This window comes from Accipiter gentilis, chromosome 8 (assembly GCF_929443795.1).
Source record: "Accipiter gentilis chromosome 8, bAccGen1.1, whole genome shotgun sequence".
Classification (NCBI taxonomy): Eukaryota; Metazoa; Chordata; class Aves; order Accipitriformes; family Accipitridae; genus Astur; species Astur gentilis.
Window position 1 is genome coordinate 11,084,759 of NC_064887.1, and position 23,582 is coordinate 11,108,340.

At 38.5% G+C, this 23,582-nt stretch overlaps 1 protein-coding gene across 8 annotated transcripts in view; it reads right to left on the reverse strand.

Annotated features, from left to right (window-relative positions):
* The window catches only part of MAST2 (microtubule associated serine/threonine kinase 2), a 200,720-nt gene that overhangs the window by 21,880 nt on the left and 155,258 nt on the right, over positions 1-23,582 (reverse strand). For all 8 annotated transcript variants that reach the window (XM_049807804.1, XM_049807811.1, XM_049807803.1 and 5 more), the window contains 10 exons: positions 22,082-22,291; positions 15,785-15,886; positions 11,810-11,942; positions 10,098-10,159; positions 9,360-9,445; positions 5,928-6,136; positions 4,414-4,552; positions 3,856-3,988; positions 2,323-2,488; positions 1,167-1,268 (listed from right to left, as the gene is read on the reverse strand). In XM_049807804.1, coding sequence (XP_049663761.1) covers positions 1,167-1,268; positions 2,323-2,488; positions 3,856-3,988; positions 4,414-4,552; positions 5,928-6,136; positions 9,360-9,445; positions 10,098-10,159; positions 11,810-11,942; positions 15,785-15,886; positions 22,082-22,291 — 1,342 coding nt within the window. The remainder of the gene's footprint in view (positions 1-1,166; positions 1,269-2,322; positions 2,489-3,855; positions 3,989-4,413; positions 4,553-5,927; positions 6,137-9,359; positions 9,446-10,097; positions 10,160-11,809; positions 11,943-15,784; positions 15,887-22,081; positions 22,292-23,582) is intronic.

Sequence of the window (23,582 nt, forward strand, 5' to 3'; positions counted from 1 at the left end):
CTTCCTGAATTAGTATCTTTTGTTATTAACCTCAGAAGCTTGGGTACCCAGAAGGAAAAACTAAGGATTATCTGTCTACTAGTATATGCATTTTTTTTTCAAATTAAATTAATATTCATAAAAGATGCTACTGTCTTTTTAAAAAAGAGAATAGCAGAGGAAAAGAGATAAAAGGTTTTCTGAGTGCCAGTGGCACTACGAGATGCCAAGTGGAACAGCAGTCTCAGCACTACAGGTATACAAGAAATCAAAAAAATCAGTCCATCAACTCATTTTATAAGGCAAGAAACCCTACATCTTTTCCATGACAGCAACATCTTTCAAGTACATGGATTTGAAGTAAAGAAGAACATGTGAAAACCATCTGATATCATTATTAATTCATGATCTATTCATCACCCTTGTGTACACATGTGTTAAGTCTGCTGAATACATGTGCCCTTTGGAATTGTTATATATATAATTTTTTATAAGGTTTTTTATCCTTAAAGTGTAGTTTCCAATTGGAAATCCAAAATTAACTCAAACTAATCAAATCAATGAAACAGACAAACTGTGCTGTGAAGCCACAGTGTTGCACAAATTATTTTAAAACAAGAATGTAGCTAGAGATTATTTATGGTTATTTACTATCAGGAAATGGAAGTGTTGGCTTGTAAAACTTTAAATCTGATATTATAATACAGAAAGATTGACATATGCATCTGACTTTGCCAAATTGATTATCAGACTGTTGTATGTTTGGGGAGTTCTACAGTACAGGCCTCTAGGAATGGGAAAGTTTTCATTTATTTTATTACACCCAGGAGTTCACATCCATGTAGGCGATTAAGCCCCTAGTCAAAGAGAACTTCAAAGAAATCTGATTATACAGTGTTCAAATGGAGACACAACCCTCAAGCCTTCAATGGAACAGCACAATTTTGAGAAGTTATGTTGCCAAGCTGGCAGCGCCCCTTTCTTATTTCCCAAACAAGACAGTAATATATGACTTGTACAATCTACATGAATTCTCAGAGCTTCATCACACAAGATTCACTGAACCCAGTATAAATCGTTTCCCAGCTCTAGTTAAGCATTTTTCAACATGGGTGGGTGTGCATCACTGGCAAGGTACCTTCTTTTCCTGCTTCTGCTTAGTACTTTCCTATGCACAAGGTTCCTACCTGTTCCCATTCTTTCCAGAGGATTTTGGCGGAGAAGCTTAGCAATGAGGTCCTGGGCATCTGGTGGCAGTGCATCATCACCTTCTGGCCAGGCAATTTCATCTGGGGACAAAAAGAGACTTGACATTTCCTACCAGCTTCACGACCAATTTGAATAACCATTCACATTCCTATACCATGAAATGCAGTGTTCAGTACTGCCCCAGAATCGTAAATACCTCGAATTCAGCAGCTTGCATACTTAATATAATTCAAGCATTGACATTTTCCAAAATGCATAAAATTCAGCGTCAGCTAAAGCTGCTGTCAATCCAAGCAGTGCTTGTGGAGAAAAAAAAGCAATAAGAACTCTATTAATAAAGTATGAAATAGGAGAAATGGGACTTCCATGACAATCTATAAACAATGACAATGACAATACTGCAGCTGTATCTCGTGCCCGCACATTCCATACTCGTTATACTTGGAACAGAGAGAACAATTCACAGGTAATGATTTCATGCATCATATTTAGTTCTTTGCTGAAATTTGCTTTTTACAAAGGACATTTGCCAAGTGTGTTAAAAATTTACTGTTTCAGAAAGCATTCCCAATAGGAAATGTTTTCACTGGCACATTCACTGAGAGAACACAAAGCAATCATTTGTCCAACTCCAAGCAGGAGAGAGGTTTAAAAAGCCACAAGACGTGAAGGTACCGAGTACAACAGCTTCGATGTGTTTTGCTTACAATTTCCTTTTTATTTCATTTATACAACAATTACTAATCGACTGACATTTGCACCTACAGAAGCAATAACCAAAATCAGACTGAATTAGACCAGCTGGCGGCTGCTCCTTTCATATTCTCCATCATTTAAGTTAAAAGACAGAACAGAAAAATCCCCAAATATTTTTCCCCAGTCCCACAAGGATTTGCATGACTCCCATACCATGCACAACAACAGAACTATCTGGCAAGACATGAAGCAACTCAACAACTTTCAATAGCTTGAATCAGATGGATGCTACTTTGACACAGAAAGATAAATATTTTAAAACTAAACCCCATTATTCTATACCTAGTCCTTCCCGACTAAACTGTGGTCCTCTATATTTTCAAGGTTTTACTTCACAGCACACTTTGAAACCCCTTTAGAGCCAGAACAGAAACATACCACTGATCACTTGTCCAAACAGCTCTTCAGGTGTGTCCCCAAAGAAAGGAACACAGCCGACTAGAAATTCGTACAGGATAACTCCCATGGCCCACCAGTCCACGGGCTTCCCATAGCCCTGGCGCAGGATCACTTCTGGTGCAATGTATTCCGGGGTCCCACAGACCTCAAGAGAAACACACAAGAAAGCAATAAATCTATAAATTGCCAAACTCACATCAAAGTTTATTTTGCCTTTTTTTTTTCTTTCCCCCCTCAGAGTTTTACAAGGAAGTTTATGTTTTGCCACTAACGACTTAATGCTCTGGACCACTTCCACAGAGCAAGAGTCCATATTTGAGGAACACATTACCTGCACAGAAGTGATATCGCATACTATGAAATGTTCCAAGTGTGGACATGCCAGCGAAGTAGTTCTTTGGTGTACGTATAGTAAAGCATGGGGGAAAAATGCGTAGTCTGTGTGTGTAGGTCTGTCTGCTTGACGGATGTCTACTGGCACAGCTATAGCTATCAGGAACTTAGTTTTGACAAACCTCTCACATCTTTGTGCTAGCAGAATTTAGTTTCACAGATGCAGAATTAGCCATACAGCATGATTACACACTTCAGCATTTAAATTTGGGAGGTACAGCTGGCACAGACAATGACTAAGGAAATCACGTTGGAAGATCTAAGTTGCCTCGGGCTTAGAAGCAGCAACAATAACAAAATAGTTGTAAAAAATATAACGCTGCAAAGTGCAAGACCATGATCTAGTGACCAAAGAGTGTTCCTGCTAGAAAAAACGTTGCTATTCAGAAGCAAAGGAAGACAATACCACAGGATGATTATGAAGTAACACTTAGCACAGCTAAAAAAGAAAATTCAGCTGCGATCCTAGGTATTTTCAGAAGAGAGAAGTATTTTTTAATCCCATTATACAAGGCACTAGTGAGCCTGCATCCAGAACATAGTTCCTGTCAACTATGCCCAGGAAATATCAACTCAAGTTGAAAGAGGTGTATGGAAGAGCTATTCATTCATCAAAGGAAAATCTATCTTGTTATCTAGAAGAACTTAGCTGGTTAAGCCTAGCAAAATGAAGGCTAAGGAGAAAAATTACCCTTAGTAAATATCATGGGGATAAAAATCAATGTTTAAGCCATCAGACAAAATTACAAGAAGAAACAAACATACAGGAACTTGCCATGAACTTTCTAAGCACCAGAAGGGGGAGACGGTGAAACAACCTTCCAGCAAAATCCATGTTACATCTCTAAACCAATTTCTGTTCACACCTGCATTGCTGCCTGGGCCACACTTTCAATACCCTAAACTAAGAGCTGAAGTGCATCACTCCAAAACAAGAAGCTGAAATAACAAACAATACCAATTTCTGCACAAACATGAGAATGGACTTGTATTTTCCTCCCATTCTACAACACACAGCACAGTGTCAAGGCAGAGAGGGAATGCTACAAACTCCAATTCTATCCTGAGACAGAATCCTGCATCTGATCCCACAACAACAGACAAAATTTTTCGGCTTACCTGCTTGTCCAGGAATTCCCTGGTATCCTTCTCAATGTGTCCCTCGTAAAGATTTGTTGTAAGACTCATTAACCCAATTTTAGACAGTCCAAAGTCTGTGAGTTTAATGTGACCCATGGAAGTTATCAGGAGACTAGAAGAAAGAGAAGCAGCAAAATAATCCAACATTCAATTAATTGTTTCCCAAAAGCAATTTAAAAAAAGAACAAGATGCTAAGCAAATTCTCAGTGTTACGTCCCTGTCAAACACCCGGAAGGAACATCCTATACAACTGAATATCACAAAGCAGCCAAGGCAACTAGAAATCAGACTACCTTCTGCCATAATTTCATCAGTGTAGCAACAGCTTTGAGATAATATCTGAAGACTCTCCTCCCACCCTTTCCTCCGTGTCTATCTGGTTCAACATCAGTAGCAAGAGACTCTATAAAATCTCCTACATGTCAGATGCCACTGAAGATCTCTACTGTCTCTAGTCTCCATGTCCTCTTGCCTACGGAGAAAGCCCCTGAAAAACTGGCTCTCTCCCTCCAGCTTCTGAAGAGCTAAAGACTTACTTATCAGGTTTTAGGTCACGGTGAACAATCCCATAATTGTGTAGGTATTCCAATGCCAGAACAGTCTCGGCAAAATACATTCTCGCCATATCAACAGGTAGGGCACCAATGTTCTTGAGAAGGGTAGCACAATCACCTCCTAGAAAAGAAGTTGCAAATATGGCACAGTGAAATGGCAAATATCAGTAAGAAAGAAGAGCTACAGGTCTACAATACTAGATTAGAGTAAGTTTCCTAAAGGCTGTCTCTTTCAAGCCTGTTAGAATTCTAAAGCTCTCTCTACACTCCATCTTGAGCTTCAAGTAAATATTAAAATCTTAGGAAAACTGAGATCCATGTATGTTGGGCATGCTTGGTCAAGAAGTGTACAGGTGCCATTTCCAAACTGTAAGCAAGCTTTGAAGAAAGGGCAGTTCATGACTGTTTGGCCTTTCTATAAATTTCTTTGCTTTCCACCACTGAGACACATACTACTTCTGACATACAAGCTTCTTAAAATAGTAAGTAAAAACCTCTACAACTACTAACTGGCTCTCTCTACACATGGAGAGGCAGCCATGCCTTTGGACACAGGCTATTCATGAAAATAAGTCTGTGGGCCCCTGATTCAAGCTTCTTAAGGAACACTGGCCACACATTTCGTTTGACCTTCATCTCTACTTGCAAATAGGAATTAATATTAAAATTTGTTATGTCAATACATCTGTTTTCATTCCACTAATTTATCTGAAAGAGCACTGATACAATAAATATAAGCTTATTTCTCATAAACATTCAGCTAAGCAAGCCAGGCATAAGAAATTAATCCCATCCACCAGCGGAAATATATTGCTTACAATAAGATACAGTGATAAAATAAAATCGAATAATATTCCAAAGAATAAGCAAAACCAAAAAACCAGCATAAAATAGCACTGTATTTTAAAAAAGGCTGCTAAAGAACAAAGACTCTGTTGCTTGGCGATGTTTCTTAACTGTCTTTTTCTAACTGTAATGCCAAGCAAACGGGCTATGGATCTAGCCATGCCATCCCATAGGAGAGAGGGACAATTTCTTTCCAGTGAGGACTGGAAAGTTCATGCTGACTTCTGACCCCAGCAGTTTTCTACATGTGGCTTTATGTTTCCTCAGCTCCACTGCAATCATGTTGTGTGAGTCACAGGGATTCACAAATGCAGTATGTCCTTATGCGTGCTACTGGTAGGTAGAATGAGTCATTTCTCCAGCTCACCCCAAGCAGTCCATACACTCCTCCCTAAAAAGGGCATCACGACCTCCCCTGTGACTGCAGGGCTGACTGAGCTCGCCTTCCATGAAGAAAGGATTGGCACACACATGAGACGGTCTTCCCACTTATTGTGTTCAGAGCAGTGCACTTATCAGTCTTACACCCAAAGCACACATCTTATAAATCACTCGAAAATGTCATCCTTTATGAGAAGACACATTGCACACACGCTACACGTCCATCCTGTCTAAGGTCCCTTTGCAGGTGTAGATAATGACAACCATACCTTCCACATACTCCATAACCATGCACAGGTGGCGCTTGGTCTCAAAGGAGCAGAACATGCTGACCACAAAGGGGTTCTCCGCAAATGTCAATATATCTCTCTCCACAAAAGCCTGCTGGATCTGGTTTCTCAAAATTAGGTTCTGTTTGTTGATCTTCTTCATAGCAAAACGTTGACGGGTGGTCTTGTGTCGCACCAAATACACTGCTCTAGAAAACCACATACCAAGAGGAAAAGTTCCATTTTCAGTTCAAACTGGTTTTTGTTTTGTTTTGTTTTTTAAACAGTGATGGTAACTGTTTTGGTTGGATCCTAACAGACTTATCCATGACTCCATAAAATCCCATCTCAGTGCCAAGCTCCCCGAGAAAAGAAGGAACCCCATGACGCTTCCTCCCAAAAGCTACTCTGCCTTCTTGAATTAAGCAGCATTTTTGCTGATGTGACTAACAAGGAGATATTTCAAACACAAATGTCACCAACTTCCTCATTGTGGAGACCCACGTATTTTTCAACACTACAGTCACCATTTCACTTAAAAAATTGTCCAGAACTTATGGAATCAGCACAATTTCTTTCCAAGCCCCATAAAATTAATTTGATGCAACACTGTCACCGGGGATTTCCTTCAGTAAAATATCTCTTACATTTCTATCATTTGCAGATCATTAGATTCCTGCACATTAATAATACAGTTTGCAAATAAAATTTTCATCCAGTTTGCCTGCCTTATTGAATCAGTACTTGTTTCCTTTTCTCTGGAGTATATTACATTTAACATGGTATTGTGTCTCACCACCAGCTGACTATAAAATACACCCAGTATAAAGACAGATGTGAATTACTGCAAAACTACCACCTCTCTCTGCCCTTTTTAGAAAGTTATGTTTAAATCACCAGGCCTGTACAGAGATATGCCTGAAAATGTATAAAATCTTCTTGTCTAACAATGTGCCTCTTTGACCTGCTCCGTTGTGTTTTCACTGACTAAAAAATATGCTTACGCTTTTTCTACATAAATTTTTAAAAAACAACTTGTTATTAACTAAGCACACACTTCAACAAAACACTCAAGCACATGCTCAGGTTTTGCTGTTATGACCTACTGAATATCAGTGCTTTTCAGTTACAACCTAATGGCTATCACTGGTAAGGATTTATGAACTGCAAAGAGTCAGGAACTGTCTTTAAAATTCTGGATAGGTTTGTATGAGTGGTTAAAATTTTAAACGACCAACTTCATTCTGGATTCTTCAATGGATAATAAAATCTAATAGCATTTTTACTGTATTACTTCTCACAGTAGATTTGTCCCAATGTAATTTTAGCATTTCTTTTAGTATTTCAAGTGCTCAGAAACAGCCACATATGTTACATATATAATCTGAATACATGGAAGAATGGAAAAGCATAAACTACTTCTCCCTCAATATTCTTGTTGTTTCAATGAATCATCAATAACATTTGCAACTACAGAATTTTATCCTCACTCATTTAGCCTTCAAACAAACAAATCACAGGACTTAACCAGACAGCATGAAAGGAAATACAGACTGCCTTGCTAAGCAATAAGGAAATGTGTGCAAAATAATTTTCTCAGACTCATGGAACTATATTTTTTTACTATTACTTAGGAAATCTCACAATAAACTAAGTGACAATATTTTCCCTAGAGACAATGTTTAGGGAAAACGTTTTTGTCATCTCAGCCTAAGGTGCTGAAGTGTCTATATTTCACCTACCTACCATAAAGAAAGTGCAGAAATAGTTACTGGAAAAACAGGCTTGCGGTCACAGCTAGGAAGGGCTTCAGAAAACTTGTGCCACAGAAGAATTAGGAATACCATATTCCGAAAGCTTTAATGTAGGGCAACTAGTTTTCCCAAGCTGTGTGTCAGTTCAGTGCAACGTAAGGACTTCACAGCCAGGCACTATGTCCAGGTACAGGGGCCATCATCTAAGAAACCCCAAGAATGCACAAGAAACGGCATCTCCCAGAAGAATGTGGAAGACATCATAAGTGTGGAACCTCCCTAAGACCCAAGCAAAATTCATTTATGCTTTGGACCTGCAGTGGTGCATTTCTTTCCCCCTCTCCAGGCTGATATACAAACTCCGGAAGGCTCACAAGGCCTTAGCATAAGTGTAATGAGTCGGGCAGTAAAGGGACCCTTGACTGTGCCAGGAACTCTAACACAGCTAAGACATGAAGATATGCTGTGCGTCTCAAGGACTTCTGCTGCCCAGCAGAGGCAGAGGGAGGGGAGTAGAGATAGCCAGTTCTCATAATGACCTTGAGACATTACAGTCCTCCCCTGACAATCTTGGAGCATCCTCTGTTTTAAGTTTTTCTCAGCCTCGGGGCCTTCCTTATCTGCATGTGAAACGGTACCAGCGTAGCTGGGACTCCAGCAATTTGCTGCTGACAAAAGTCAATCATCTCCCGAACCTATAAACAGCGGTACTAAATGAGGCCCTTTCAGCTCGGCTGCGACCAGCATCTCCCTGAGCGGGATGCCTTTCAGAGCTCGCAAACTTTCCGGTTTGTTAAAATTGCAGGTTTCCCGCTGAAACCTGACACGACCTGGGCTGATACACTCTGCTCCTTGAGGCTCGACCCTTCACCCATTGAAAACGATGCCGAAGCATTCGACGTGAATATTTTCACTGATCTCGAGGGTAATTTTTAACAGGTCTACCTCTTTTTCTCTCTTTCACTCTCTTTTACCCTCTTATATGTATATCTCTTAGTGTCTTTACGCAGGCGTGTGTACTAACCTGAATAGTCTATAGTAAGTATATTATAGCAGGTATATTATAAGTTATTACTTTCAAATTTATACTTAAATTTCGGTGGTGATTTTTATTCAACTGTGAATGAATTTTAGGCTGCTATTATACTCATAATCCCTTTAGATATAAGTCATTGACCAAGTCTGGGGCTAGGAGTCAATCCAGCTGCACCTAGACTCCAACAGGAGTTTAGAAAGCAAGGAGGTCTTCTCTGAACCTCGTGACTCAGTGGGAGGGACTCCCTTGCCCTTTCCCACATTCCTGATCTTTGCACAAATCACAAGAAATTAATTCTTTGCAACATTCCCTTTTACCCTATTACGGTTTCGGTCCCTATATACATAAGTTTAGTTTGATTCTAACTTAATTTTCCTGTGTGAATTTCATCCACGTACTAAGTAATAGAGCGAACCTTGCCACCGAATTCTGTGAAGCTGCACTTTCACGTAAATTTCTATTAAATCATTTTCCTATTGCTAATACAATTGGAGGTGATTCTTTAAGTGATCCAAACCCCTCATCTCCCATCCCCGTGACAGGACCCAACAAAACCCAGTCATTCACCAAACTTTGCTATAGCTCTTCCCTGAGTAGGACAATAATAGTATTTTCTTCTAAAGCAAAGTCTGAAAGTCTTACCCATAAGCACCATTACTGATCAGTTTAATAGTTTCAAACTCTTCTTCAGATGGAGTTTTCTTTGACTGGACAGAGGCCCCACGGCTCTGGGGAAAGAAGATAAGAAAATGGAAATCAGGAGCAGGAATGACTTAATTCTGTAAGTCACTTTTTTGCCTTTTCTTCTTTAAGCAGCATTCACCCAAACTCAATCCTTTTCTAAACCTCTGGAGTCCTCAGCTTTAGGATAACTGTCTGCATCCCTAGGACCCTTGCAGATTCCCTCCATAAATACTAGCACAAAAAGTCAGTGGACTGTAAGATTCAGGCCTTTCCTCAACATTACATTTTTTGAAAACCAATAAAATAAACAACTAATGATCTTTGAAACTTAGCAAGTTATATAATTAAAGTTTTCCAGTGGTCCATTACTAAAGTCAACTCTCTTCAATACCGACCACATTTTACAAATGCAGATATAAAGAATTTCTCCAGATGATTTTTGTTTGCAACTAAAAAACCATGAACATAACTTGATGATAATGACTGTTTGCAACTTTTAAGCATTTCACCACCACAGTATAGAGATTTCCACATTTTTATGAGTGTATACTCTAGTTTTAGTATGTGCTTTTAAATGTCAGCACTTTTTTTTAAAAAATTAAAATTACTCTGCATTATAATTAATTCTTTACTGTAGACTACTTCTTTCCAGAGGAAAAAAAAGTGCTAGACAGAGTGAGTGTATTAATGCTTTACCTCGACTGAATCATCTGTCTCAGGAGTGTCTGGGCTGTCATAGCTATTCAGCTGGGCCATTTCTGAAAAGAAAGAGGAAAGATTACTTCTAATGATCTCAATCAAACACTATTCTCTTTGTTTATACAAGACAAACAGGATTTTAAGAGGTGCTTCCAGATGATGAAGGACATTTTTCCCCCTCTGTAAAAAGTCACCCCAATTGTACAGTGATAACCTTTAACATCTTGTAAGCTGTAGGCACTATTTTATATGAAGCTGAATATAATTAATTGTTCTAATTTCAGCCTGACTTATTCTAGATGGTTTCTATAGTAAGTAAAAGCAATAAATGCACATATGGGGAAACTACCATCTAATTAACATTAAAACCTATTCCATGTATATATGTCTGTGTATAGCCTGGTGGCACCGCTGTACTCCAGTAAAGAAAAAGCATTACATTTCAACCAACCTCCCTCCACAAAATGTGTCTGATTCTGCAAAATGCTGAGCAGCAGCAAACTGGGAGAAAGTCAGTTTAGGCTACTCAGCTGTCTTAGGAGATGCTATAAACTTTGCAAACCCAAATCCTACCTTAACTACTAGTCTCTGAACAGACATCATTGACATTTCTGGGTGCCCTCCTTACAGAAAGGAAATAAGGCACCTTGACATCTCCACACATTTCTAAAGAAAATTTGACTTTAGTAAGGGGAATTAGTGATGGAAAGGTTCTCTCCCATGACAGGGATCAAAGGAAATTTCCCTTTAATGTCAGATTTCAACAAATGCTATTAAATTGCATTTAGCAATCTTTGGTAGAAATTTTCCCGAAGAGCTCTTCACTTGAAGTCAACCTGTCACTGTCATTCCAGTAAACACCATAGAAGTTAAACTAGTCCTATCCAGACTACTAATTTATGCTAAAATTATGCTCTCCTGAGAAAGCAAAAAGTACGGTTCAATTGCTGAAATATTCTGCAGTAACCTCCAGTCTCTGTCACACTTTCTATTGTTGCTGAGCAAGCCGTACATACTCGTAAAACTTGCCATAGGAGAAGAGATTCAGCTAGCAAAGTGCCAGGCAGAAATATTAACTCACAAATTCCAAAGTTAGGATCTTCTGGGTCTCTGTATGTTTACAGCATATTCAATTTTCTATACGCAATTCTGGCATCTAGCAGACAAGCTGTTGCTGTCTTCTAAAGCATTACTCTCTTCAGTTTCACTGCTATGCAAGTTGTAAAAATACAGTCTCATCTCCACCTAAAAATTCATACTACTCCTGGTTTCTCATAGAAAATCACAACAAATACACGTTTCCCAGAGAGGACAACAAAGTGGGATGACAGGATACTTTCCAACCAGGCCACTAGCAGGCAGGCAAATCAGAAAAATAATGGGTAAATTTACTTTTACTGTTCAACAGCACAGAGAAAACAGTTAAATCATAAAGCCATTTTCTAACATTGTTTCAGCTATAATACAGGGAGACATTATTAACATCATAAGTAAAGAACTGTCACTGTTGATGTGCAATCCTTACCCCAGCAACATTCCTTTGAGATATGGGGCTGGAAAGGACAGTCTAGAATTTGACAGCAAACAGGAAAATAAGGAAAAATGGCCTAGAAATTAAACCAATAAAATAAAAGCCTCCTTCAGCTACGTAGTGACCAGGAGTCTGGTTATCTTTTCAGCAGGATGGAGAGCCCAAAACGAGTTCTTACCCTCCAGGGGATCCCTGGTGAGTCCCAGCTGGCTGATAATATAACGAGGAATGTCACATTTAATTCCTTGCCCTTCCTTGGCATGGCCTTCTGCAGCTTCTAACAAATGGTAGAACTCTTCAGGATCAAACTCCTACAGCAAGGTGGTGAGAGAGACAGAGAGAGGTAAATGATTCAGCTTTACAAGTACAAAAGGTTTCTCCCCATATAGGATATTCCTCAGAAACATCCAAAGTTAATTCTGGGCTCAGCAGTGATGCATAACATTTGCCGTTACAACAAGCAAGTCAATGCATTCCACTTTGCTTTCCAAAAATGACAGACATTTACAGCCTGCTGGATGTCCACTGGCTTAGATCTGCAAATCAAAACAGGACAAGGACTGTAGGGACTTTTTATGAACCAAAACCAGACTGTTGGATAATACGGTCATGATAACACAAGAATTAGTCTGGACCCACCTCCCAGTTTTGTCACATTGAGATGTGCCAGGGAAAGGTCTGTGATGAGGACTGAGGTGCCACCTTCTGCCACCTCCGTCTGGCAGGTGAGTTAAGCAATATAAACCTCATCTGCCATCAAATGTCACTTCTGATCAAACCATACACCCACCTTATCCTGTAACTGTCCTGACCTTAACAATTGCTAATAAAATTATTAAACAGCAATTGCTATATATCAGCAGAGAAGATTTCACTTTCTTTATAAGAAATACTGCTGCAGTATTTCTTGTACCATACGGTATAAGATCATGTTATCAATTCAGTCTTGGTGTATGTGATCTCTAAGGCAAGAAAAGGTTATAAGAAGGTGTGATCTCTTTTACTGGACTAACAGACACAATTGAAAATAAAAGACAAGCTTTTGGTGGCAGGAGCACTCTGCTTAGAAGCAAGTTCACTAGTTAACTTTAACTCTCCCTACAAACCTCATCATTCACCAGCAATGAGCAGCTTCGCCAAGACTGTTCAAAAATTTTCTAGTGAAATAGGAAGATAAAAGGGGAAGAGTTACAGCATACAGCTGTAAGGCCATCAGAAAAGAACTGATGTGAGTGTGGTCAGCAGCATAAGAGAGAAGAGAGCACAGAACTGCAAACAAGAAAAAGAAATTAGAGATTGCGATGATGTAAAGATATTTGAATGGTTAGAGAAACTGAGAAAAGACACACTTTTTCTTGATTGCTCTAAGCAACGCTGCTTGGATACATGCAGTCACCAAAGACAGCAACAAAGTTCCTTCCTACTGCTCTGGAAATGGATTAATCAGCTGCCTCAGAACTGGCAGAGAGAAGGACCACAAGGAGAGAGATGGTCAACAGACTGCAGTATAATGCACAGAACAAGGTGAAAGAGAAGGTGGAGTCAAGGAAGGACTCTTCAGGATACAACTGGTGATATTTTATTGGTGAGTAAAGGACAGGAAAAAAAGTCTGGTGACAAAAAATTCAAACATACAAAAAAATTAAGAAATTAAACAAATTCCAGTTCTGTCTTCTTTTTAGCAGATTTATTTAATCATTTGAATACAGAAGAATGATCCCTACTAAGGGGAGGCAGGTGCTATGGAAACATAATCTGAAAAACAAATAAATTACATACTTTTTCCCAGAGATGGTTTCAGTGATGCACAAAACACATTATTATTTTCTTGAAGCCCCAGAGACTCAGTCCGTAAATAAACAATTCACAGTCTAACAGGTAATACAAAGACTGAAGCCAAATAATTTAAGTTTAAAATACTTAAATGCCTTCACCCCCATTAAAACAATCACAACCATCACAACCACTGCCTATATGGTCAGTTATTTCATTTACAAGGAAGAAATAAGAATGAACTGTGTTACTAAAATTAACCTTAATATTAAATCTTAGAAAAACTGTTTATAAATTCACAAACAATTGTAGCTAAAGTTTAAATTACAAAAAAGTATGTTAATAAAAATGAAATGTAGTTCTCAAGCTATTTAAATGGTTGACTATCCATTACTACATTTCTTGTTCTTTTATGGGACAAAATGAACATTGATATTTAATTCTTCATGTCAGCAGAATAAAACATTTAGAAAAAATGCTAGAAAGGCAATACAGGTTAAAAAAACAGGGAAGACTTAATATACAGATCCAAATATTATTTTTATACTTTGAAGTCTAGCCACTTGATTGTCAAGGTTGTCACTACATGCTTTGGAGTTCATTACTTAAATCTCAATGACTTTACTGCTTCCACCTGCTTCCACTTACTTTGCAGAACATCAGGTGCAGAAGATAGTGGAGGAACCTGGAGACCTACTGATTTGCAGCTAAAAGCTGGCTTGAGTTTGGAACTGCTTGAAGGTATAGAGATGGGTTCACAAGACTTACTGAGGTTTCATGTTTTCCTAGATGATGTGTTACTAATAGAGTATATTCAAGCATAAATGACGATGGTGAACGCAGCAAAGACAAACACAATAAACTTAAATTTATTTCCTTTCTTCATTGCCTTCACTTCCAAAAAAAACGTTTTGAAGAAATGCTGGAAGACAACTGGAGTCATAAAACTAATCTAAATCACAGAAATGGTTTTGAAAAACAAAGAATTCCCAGTCTGAATAGAGTTGTGCTCAGGATTTTCATTGTAATCTAGTGGAGACTTCTTGCATAAGTAAGTGTAGGCAACTATCTTGTTGGTTGTGCAGCCTACTTCATCACTGACAGCGGTCTTCCTTGCACTATAGTGTTCACAGCAAAGCAAGCCATCTGACGGTCATGGAGGAGGAATAAGGGAATCCTCCAAAGTCTCAGTATTTCTGCAGGTGTTTTTAAAAATTGGTATCATTGGGAAGAGTGGACCACTCTTGTCTACTTTGTCAAAGAAAGCTCCACAAAACTCATCTATCTTCTAGTGACTCCAGTGATAAAGGTCACACATGGACACACTGCCCTCAACGTGCTTCAACTGTTAACTGTACATCTATATCCAGCCACAGATTCCTAATTTAGTCAACCTCTCTAACGTCTCAAACAGATGTAGCTTCCCTGTCATTTTTATGTCCAGAAAGAACCATCAGATTGTGTGCTTCGACACGCCAGGGAACGTCATCCTGTCATTTCCTAAGTTTCCACTGTAGGTTTGTGATACCTTTTCCAGCACTCCAACAATTTTTTGTGACTCTTCCCTACGCTCTCACTAATTTTTCAACATCCTTTTGAAATACGGTCACAGAACTGACTCCTATAACCAACAGCCACCACAACATTGTGTACTCCGGAGATCTGATCACCTCTTTCCATATATTTTCAAGGTTTATATTAACCCTCTTGCCATGGCATCACAGTGAGAATGCAAGTTCAGGCTGCTTCTCCACTTTATCTACAAAGTATTTTTGGAGTTGCAGGACTTCAGGACACAGTGGCCTATTTCATTGGAATGGCCTAAACATTTTTAGCATTTTCAAGAATTAAATAAAAAAAACTACATTCTAATTAGCCAGCGTAAGTTGTTAAAAAAACCAATGAGACTTGCTTTTCTGTGTATTCCAACAGCACCAAATAGGATTTCAAACCCAGGCTTACAAGTCTGCTTGGATGTCTCACTGGCCTATCCCTCTGTGTGTTCACAGCTGTAAAACCCAACACCAGATTTCTCTACAATTGCTGGGTCTGCAGTAAGAGTTTGAGTCCAAGAGCCCAAACACCAGTTATATCACGGAAGCATGAAATTATGTCAACAGCTACATCTGGCCCTTCAGCCATAAACTTTTTACTAAAATATAATTTAGCTGCTGTTGTAGCTGACAGTCCATTGGAAAGACACTTCTACGTTAATGCAAAGACACTTAGTACTTCTCTTTTTTTAAATATTGATTTATTTTTCATCAATGTTTTAATGAAAATTTGAAGATTTCTCTTGAAGGCTTCGTGTTCCTTATCTCCTCAAACACACACCAGACTCTTTAGATCACACATGCACTCTCCCAAGGATCGAACTTACCAGGCACTCAAGCAGCCGAGCTGGTCGTGCAATGATAATCATCAGCTTCTTCACAAGTTGGGTAACGAAGGCAACCTCGGAGCTCTCGGATCGCTCGTGGGCCTGTGGAGAGCAGAACATCACCTTATGGTCCTAGCAGTGAACTCTTCATTTTTATATGTCAGATGCTGAACACAGAGAAATCACCAGTTCAGTAACCATAATTTGGCACCAAAGGCATGACTGAGTCAGGGCAGGCAATGATCTCAGCTCATTCAAGGATGCCAAGTTACATATAGCTTTTCCATTACAACTGACTCCTTTTATCATGCAAGAGATATTTCAAAGGCTCTATTTGCATTATATCACCTATCAGTTATATTAGATACGATGTGTTTTTATTTTATTTTTAAAAATGAAAAGAGGAACACTGATTTTTTCAATTTTACCTTCCACACGATACTGACGTCTAGATAATTACTAACAGCCACATATATTTCTAGGCTTTACTTCCAGCTAGAATTTGAACTACTTCTGTTCATCATCAAGAAAACTAAACTTTAGTTTCTCTTTATTTAATTTTATAAATCCTGCTCAACAACTACAGCATTGTATTGTGTGCTATGTAGGATCAAGCAGACAAGCAAAGCAAAGAGCATACAGAAACTTAATTCAGAGAATTTATTCTTGTCCACTCCCTTTACCAGATTTCAGTATAAATTCAAGGCTTAGTTTCAAGGTATGTGTGTGTGTGAGTGTGTCTTTCTGTAACATTAAATACACCAAAGCAATAATTTAAAAAACAAACAAACAAGAAAACCCCAACCCCCCCATAAAGACACATTTGAACAAACCCCCCAAATTACTCTTCTTTTGCTCAAGCACACAATGGTTACATTAGGAATCCTGAAGCAGAAATAAAATAGAATTTTATTGCAGAGTGATAAAAAGATGGTTCCAATGACATGTAAAAACTCTAAAACAAAGTATAGCTATTTTTTCCCCAAGGTCTAAAAATTTGGCTTTAGCACAGCCACAAATATAAAGTCCAGAACTTAACCAATGAGCTTATGTTGGCAATGAGCCAGTTGCTTATAGGAATGATGTTTTATCAACAAGGATGCAAGCAGCAATAAACTAAAAGGTTCATTTAGCATTGTTCTTTAGCACCATCTAAGAAAAAGACATATATGGGTGAGAAGTCAAATCACACTGGTGATCACCTAAAAGAACAATAAAAACACAGGGAAGCAGAAATTCAGAGCTAGAAACATACAGGCAGCATTTTAAATAAAATATTCTTGATATTTTGCTACCAAACAAAAAAAAATTTAAAAGTTCATTATTTCTCATTTTGACATAAGTTGGAATAAGAAATGTTGATTGTCTACTTCAGCACTGATAAGCTAGGGCTAGAATTTTAACCTTGAAGAAAACAACATACCTGCTACTTCATTATCTAAAAACAATATCAGAGATGTTTCCTGGCTATAGAGCCTTAAAAAGAAGATTATTTTGAAAGCATTGGAATAAGTTGCCTTTTTTTTCCTAAAAGGTATTTTCTAATTATAAAATAGAAAATAATCAAAATGAAGATGATTAGTATTCACTCTGTGTCCCCTAATGCATTATGCAAACTTCTAAGTTAAAATATGAATTCTAGAAAGAAATTAATGCTTTCATATTTGAAAAGCCATTTCAGATCACCAGGGGTTAGCTGTGTTGAAATGAATAAATAAAACATCAACAACTTTGTATTATTTGAAATATGAGCCATGCAATTGGAAAGTCATTTCCCCCCCATAAGTTATATTATGCAAAAAATATAATATAATATATAATTCATCATTTTGCATCCATTTATACTGTTAAAGCAAACTTATTCTTTTAAATCAATTCCTTTTGTTTTCTCCTTTCCTCATCTATGACAATTCAGGCAAAATAATTTAAAACTGTAACTAATTTAATCAGGTGTCTGTTTTGAAAATGAGAAGCTAGACCATGACTGCCAAATGATACAGAAAAGCAAAAGAAAAAAAAAAGGATTACAAAAAATCAAACACAACTTGTAAGAGCCACTCAGCCATCATCTCTGCACAGCGCTGCTCTTCCAAGATCCTCAGTAAAACTGTCTCTTCTTGTTTCCTGCTCGTGCAGGACAGCCTGGACATCCCTGCAGACGTTTTGTTTACAATCTGTCCCAAGGACAGCATCTGGAAACCAGAAGGTTATATAGCCAAGCACTGCCTGCCGCTTCCATGCGCCTTGGTACAAGGCGTGCCATTTAATTAGCAGTTCCCAATGACGACACGCTTGTCTGAAGGTTGCTGGTGGCATTTCAGGGTTTCCCCCCCTCCACCTCCCAAGGGGAGGAGGGAGAAGCTACAGGGGTTGTGGGTAGAGGCTGACGCCATTCCTACACAGATTGCCAGTGACACGTGTACAGGAGGTAGCAACGGGTAATTTACAAACCGATTCCCTTATCTGAAAGACCCATCCGTCACTAACTGTAGCTACTGGGGCATGAAATTAAAATCACTGTCCTCCCCTGGGGTTCAGCAGGACCAATAACTGGGATATGCAAGTCACAACGCCGTAATTGAGCTAATATACTGATGGAAACCAAAACAATAGACCCGCAATGCCAAGGACCAATAAATTTACGCTCAGGCTCATATCAATAAAGTAATCCCAATCAGAATATCCATTTACCAATGTGCAGCATCAGTCACCGCAGTATAATACTAATACTCTCCCCTGTTTCTTTTGTTCCATGCACAGAAACACCTGTAATCCTTTACCTTCCTCACCAATTGGCTACACCTACGCAAAAGCCATTAAACTTCTTTTGGTTAGCTTTACTTCATCAATTCAGCCAAGCAGTAACTGACTATAGCCTTTTTTTTCCCCAGTAACCTGAGGTCCTATCCCATCCTCTAAGCCCATCCCATGGTAACAGATAAAGAACTGAATGTCATATATTCTTTTTTATAAGTGCTTTATATTATTTTTCAATATTTTTACTTGTATGAAGTGTAACATTCAAGTTCCTGTTTTCCAAAATAAAGAAAATATCTTAAATTCATTTTTACTTCAGGCTAATTTCAATGATGCAATAAGCAATAGGTTTTTCTGGCTAAAAGACAGTATTTCACGCTCCAAACAAGGGAAAAGATCTCATTTGCCATAACTAATGAGATTTGTTGGCATTTTATTACAAAAGCCAGGATCTAAAAACTTTTAAAAGCTTTCTGGTTTGGTATGTTTAAACAGCTCATTATTTACATACCCAATTACTCTGTTTTACAGATACATTTTTAGAATATAAAGTAGACATAAACTGCAACATATTAAATCGAGTTTCCCTTTCTATGGTTTGAAATACTGTGCAAGTTTAGTTTGTTACCACATGTCAGAATCAACACCTTAAAAAAGAATTTCAAGACAATCCATTCTTTCACAGTAAAACTGTATGAAAACCCATGAGTACTCTTGCAACCTGCTGACCTCCTTATTTACCAATACATCTTCTTCCCAATTTTTCTATACATTATAAAAATGTACCATAAAACTATATATCCTACTGCACAGACCATACAACTGCCCAAGTGGAAGAGTTTTTGCGATGACCTTCCAGTTGGTATTACTTATATAGTACGTAATTCTGTGTGATACCTTACAAGCTAAGCAAAGGTAAAGACCCTGCCCTCAAATTTGGAATAATCTAAACTTGACTCCAAAGTTCTTGCATTTCAGGTGAGTCCTCCAAAAGAAACATTGTCACGAATTTCTATATAGACTGAAATGTCCCAATTATTTCCTTCTAGAATGCAGTCTGAAAGGCAAAGCACAGACTGACAAGCAAGGGGAAACAAGTACCTTTCAAATATCAAAATATAAAAGAAAAGCCAAGGAACTATGATAAAACAGAAGGAAAAAAAAAAAAAAAAAAAGAGAAAGATGTGGAATCAAGTCTTTGGCATTCCTCTGCTGTCTTTAATTTCTTTGTCCTCTTCCTTCCCAGCCTGTTCTGCCTCCCTCGTCTCTTTCCCTTTAAGCTTTCCCTTTAGTTGTCTCTAGCCCACCTTACTTCCTAAAGTAAATCAATTAAACTTAAGAGCTGACCCTTCTGTCACCCCCGCTCTGCAGAAGATGTTAAGGAGGAAGAGGTCAAAGAAAGCCCTGAATGTCAATTCCTGAACAAGCGCAGAGATGACCATTGTATTTTCTCTAATAATTTAAATGTCATCTTTCCCTGTGCTTAGGAGCAGCAGTACAATGCACGTAGGATCAAGGGGAAAAGGACATTTAAGAAGAGTGGTTTGAGGATTTGTTCTGAGGGAGGGGAGAGGAAAGGAAAACGCAGATTTATCTGACCCATGCCTTCTCCAAGATCCTGATTAACCTCTTCAGGCCAGAAGACAGGCCTGAAAGTGCAGGCTGGAAATGGCCAGACCCAATTTATTGCTCTCTTAATTCCTTATGGTATGAGAAATCACTGTCTACACACAGAGGAGGGAAGTCTGGGAGTGGCAGAATTTCAAGCTCCAAGTATGTGTTACCAGAAGCAGTAAAACACACTGTAGTCTCCTTGTGCCCCTTGAAATGTAAGCTATTTTGCCGAGCATACAGGCCAACTTTTAGTGAAATCTGTTCAACTTCAAAACCATCACCCAGAGAGGCCTGATCCCTTATTTCATAGCTGATGCATGCAAATACCCTCCTTCCAGACTCTGGAGATAGAAGGTGGACCCACTGACGTGCTCACCTGGCTGCAGGAAATGCATCCATCACCCCTTTTCACTGCCAGCCCTGCCCTGCAGACGCAGGACTGCTTGCGCGTCTTCGCCAGCCCGCAGCCAGCCATCGCTGGGACCAGCACCAACGGCTGGGCGATGCTTATCCCGCCCAGGAAGGCTACGTGCAAGTAGCAAGTTTGCACTTGCAAGCTCCAGAAACGTTTTCCTCTCTTTTAAAGACTATGGGTACTGAACAGTTTCTTTTGACTAGATGCAGTTTCTCCAGCCCTGGATGGTGGCATCAATGGCCAAACTCTTGCACGGCATCCAAAGAATGCCATTTTTACCAGGAAACACATTTTTTACTATTAAATGCATCCACAGTAGTTACTGATATCCCATAGGCAGACAACCATATGGGCCCTCGAAAGATATTCCCTACCTCCCTTGATCTGTCAAAATTATATTCCCCATACAGGCAGAACACCACAAAACCAAACATGAGTCATTTTTCTCCCATGCATAACAAATACCGGGGAAATTACAGCCACACTCATATAAATGGAGTAGCCCAAGATTCCACCTGATACAAGGGAAGATTCTGCAGCTTTCACAAAGCTTTTAAATACAATAATTGTATATTAATATAGTATTTTTATTCACCTGCCATTTTCTAATGTCTGGAAAGAGTGGCAAAGGGCACAAACTGGTGCAATTCATGCCAGTAGGTTGGCACACTGATCATATAAATACATCTTCACCAAACAGATTAAAAATCATCACAGAAAATACATTATTTCAGGTGTTCTGTTTGTAGCTGTCTCCGTGATATTTGTTATCTGAGACTGCAATCTTTATAAATCCTGTGTTTTCAGCTTGCTATCTCCTTAAATCAAAGCAGCGGATTATGAAGACATTCCCAAATGGAGGTCTGGACCCAGCAACTGGCAATAGCACTGACTCTTCACAACAGCTATAGCACAGATTCTAAGACTTTTAGTTAATTTAATATTATTTTCATTTTAAAGGAAAAGAGCAATTCTTAATGAGTGGTTGAAGCATACTGAGCATGCATTAAAATTGTGCCCCCTTGTGTATTTTCATATGCTTTGAACACCACAAAACACATCGAAGTACTAAAAAACCCGCAACTGGATTAAGTTCAGCTCAAGAAAATCTTTTATGAAAAATTTATAGCAACACTACAAACTATGGTGTTTTCACTCCTCGAAGGCACTATTGTAATTAATAAGTCATTCAGAGTCTTGAAGTACATGAAAGAAAAGTTCAGTAATTTCCTTCATCTCGATGAACCTGATTTTCATAAATGGTAAAGACTGCCTTTGACTTATTCATATGCATATTTAACTTCTGTACAAACGAAGTACACAGGTGAAGTGATTTGTTCAAATTCACCTGTGGTAGATCAATGGCAGACTGGAACAACTCAGATCTCCTGACACCCCCACCCACTGCCCTTCCCCTGGAATCCACATTGTCTCTCCTAAAATCAAAGCTCTGGCTTACTGTTTAAAGTTTCAATCAAAATAATGTATTCTACTTTCCAGAGAGCACTTACGTCCTGGAGAAGTTTCTCCAAGTTTTCCTGCAGCTCATAAAAGTACCGAGAAGTAATAAGACCTTCACGTGATTTATCTAGGCAATCTCTGGCCAGTTCAATAACTTGATGATGAATGAAACTTAGGACCCCATCTGCTAATTGCAGCACATTCTCTGGAGCATTAGAGGCAATAAACTCAGCCAGCCGTTCTTCCATCTGCGCCGTGGCCTAAGAGTACAGAATAAACAGGAATAATCTTAAATTTTACTATCCCAAAACTTAAACATAAACAAGTAGGGTGCTAAAGTAACATATTCTTAATTCCAAAATGCACAAGGCTTAAAAAATATTCCAAAACGCAATAGCATTTTGCTGAGAATAAAAATAGCATACTATAGGCAAAAGTTATGTTCACATGAGCAAACAACAAAAATTAATTGGAACACACTTTCTGAAAATGCAAATGACCATAAAAATACTCTGGTCCTGAGGCTGTATTCCTCCCTGGGTCTCCAGAGTAAAGCCGCAAGATACGAGGCAGTTTTCAGAACTTTTAGGCAAGACCATGGAACCTGAAAATCATTGCCCCAAGCAATAGACACATGGCATTTCTATCACTATAAGCACTGATGGCCTGTCTCCACAGAAATACCTATTTTTGCTATTGGTAGAACAGGAGGGAATGGCCATATCAACAGTTCTGGGATACATGATCTTCTACACTCGTTTCAGTGAGATATTAACTTTCAAAGCTTGATTCTGCAGATTTCAATATTCAGCTTTTTTTTAAAAAAAACCCCACATTTATTTTCACTGCAGATCACTTCAGCACATTTCAGTGTGACTGAATTCAGATTGACTTTTCTGAAAATCCCAATCTGTCTTAATTGCTTCTCTGGTACCCATTGGCAAACTTGGTTTTTGCCAAAACCTCCAGTATAATTTGGAATGATTTAAAAGAAAACTTTGCATTTTCAATATGTAAATGGAAAGCCTACCAAACCCAAAGAAGTTTGGATCAGTACAAAGCAAATTTAATGCAGTTATACAAGGGAATAATGAGAGAATGTTGTTCAACATATTTTGAAATTACTGTAAAGTAGCTTTTTTAAGTGTATATGAAACTAAGCAAAACATCCCTCTTCCAGCCTTAATCTGATTCAGAGTTTAAAGAAAAAGACAAGGATTAGTTAAAAATATATGGAGACACTGGCCTCATAAACAACATAAATGGACTGAGCAGCCAGAGCATGGCCCTTCTCCTCATTCCTGTGAGCATTTGTCATGCCAATAAAAGACATGAGAAATTCAGTAAATATGATGTACATATAGAAACACCCAAAGCTTTTCTATTTCTTCTACTGCAGAATTAGCATGTCAAGCAGAGAAGGCAGCTTCAAACTCTTAGCAAACTGCACTGCTTGGAAACCAGAGGTAAAAGCTGGGCTCCTTCTCCAATGAATACAACAAATTAATTCTGAGCGTTCATTGAATGCATTATTCAAAAAAGTGATTCCTT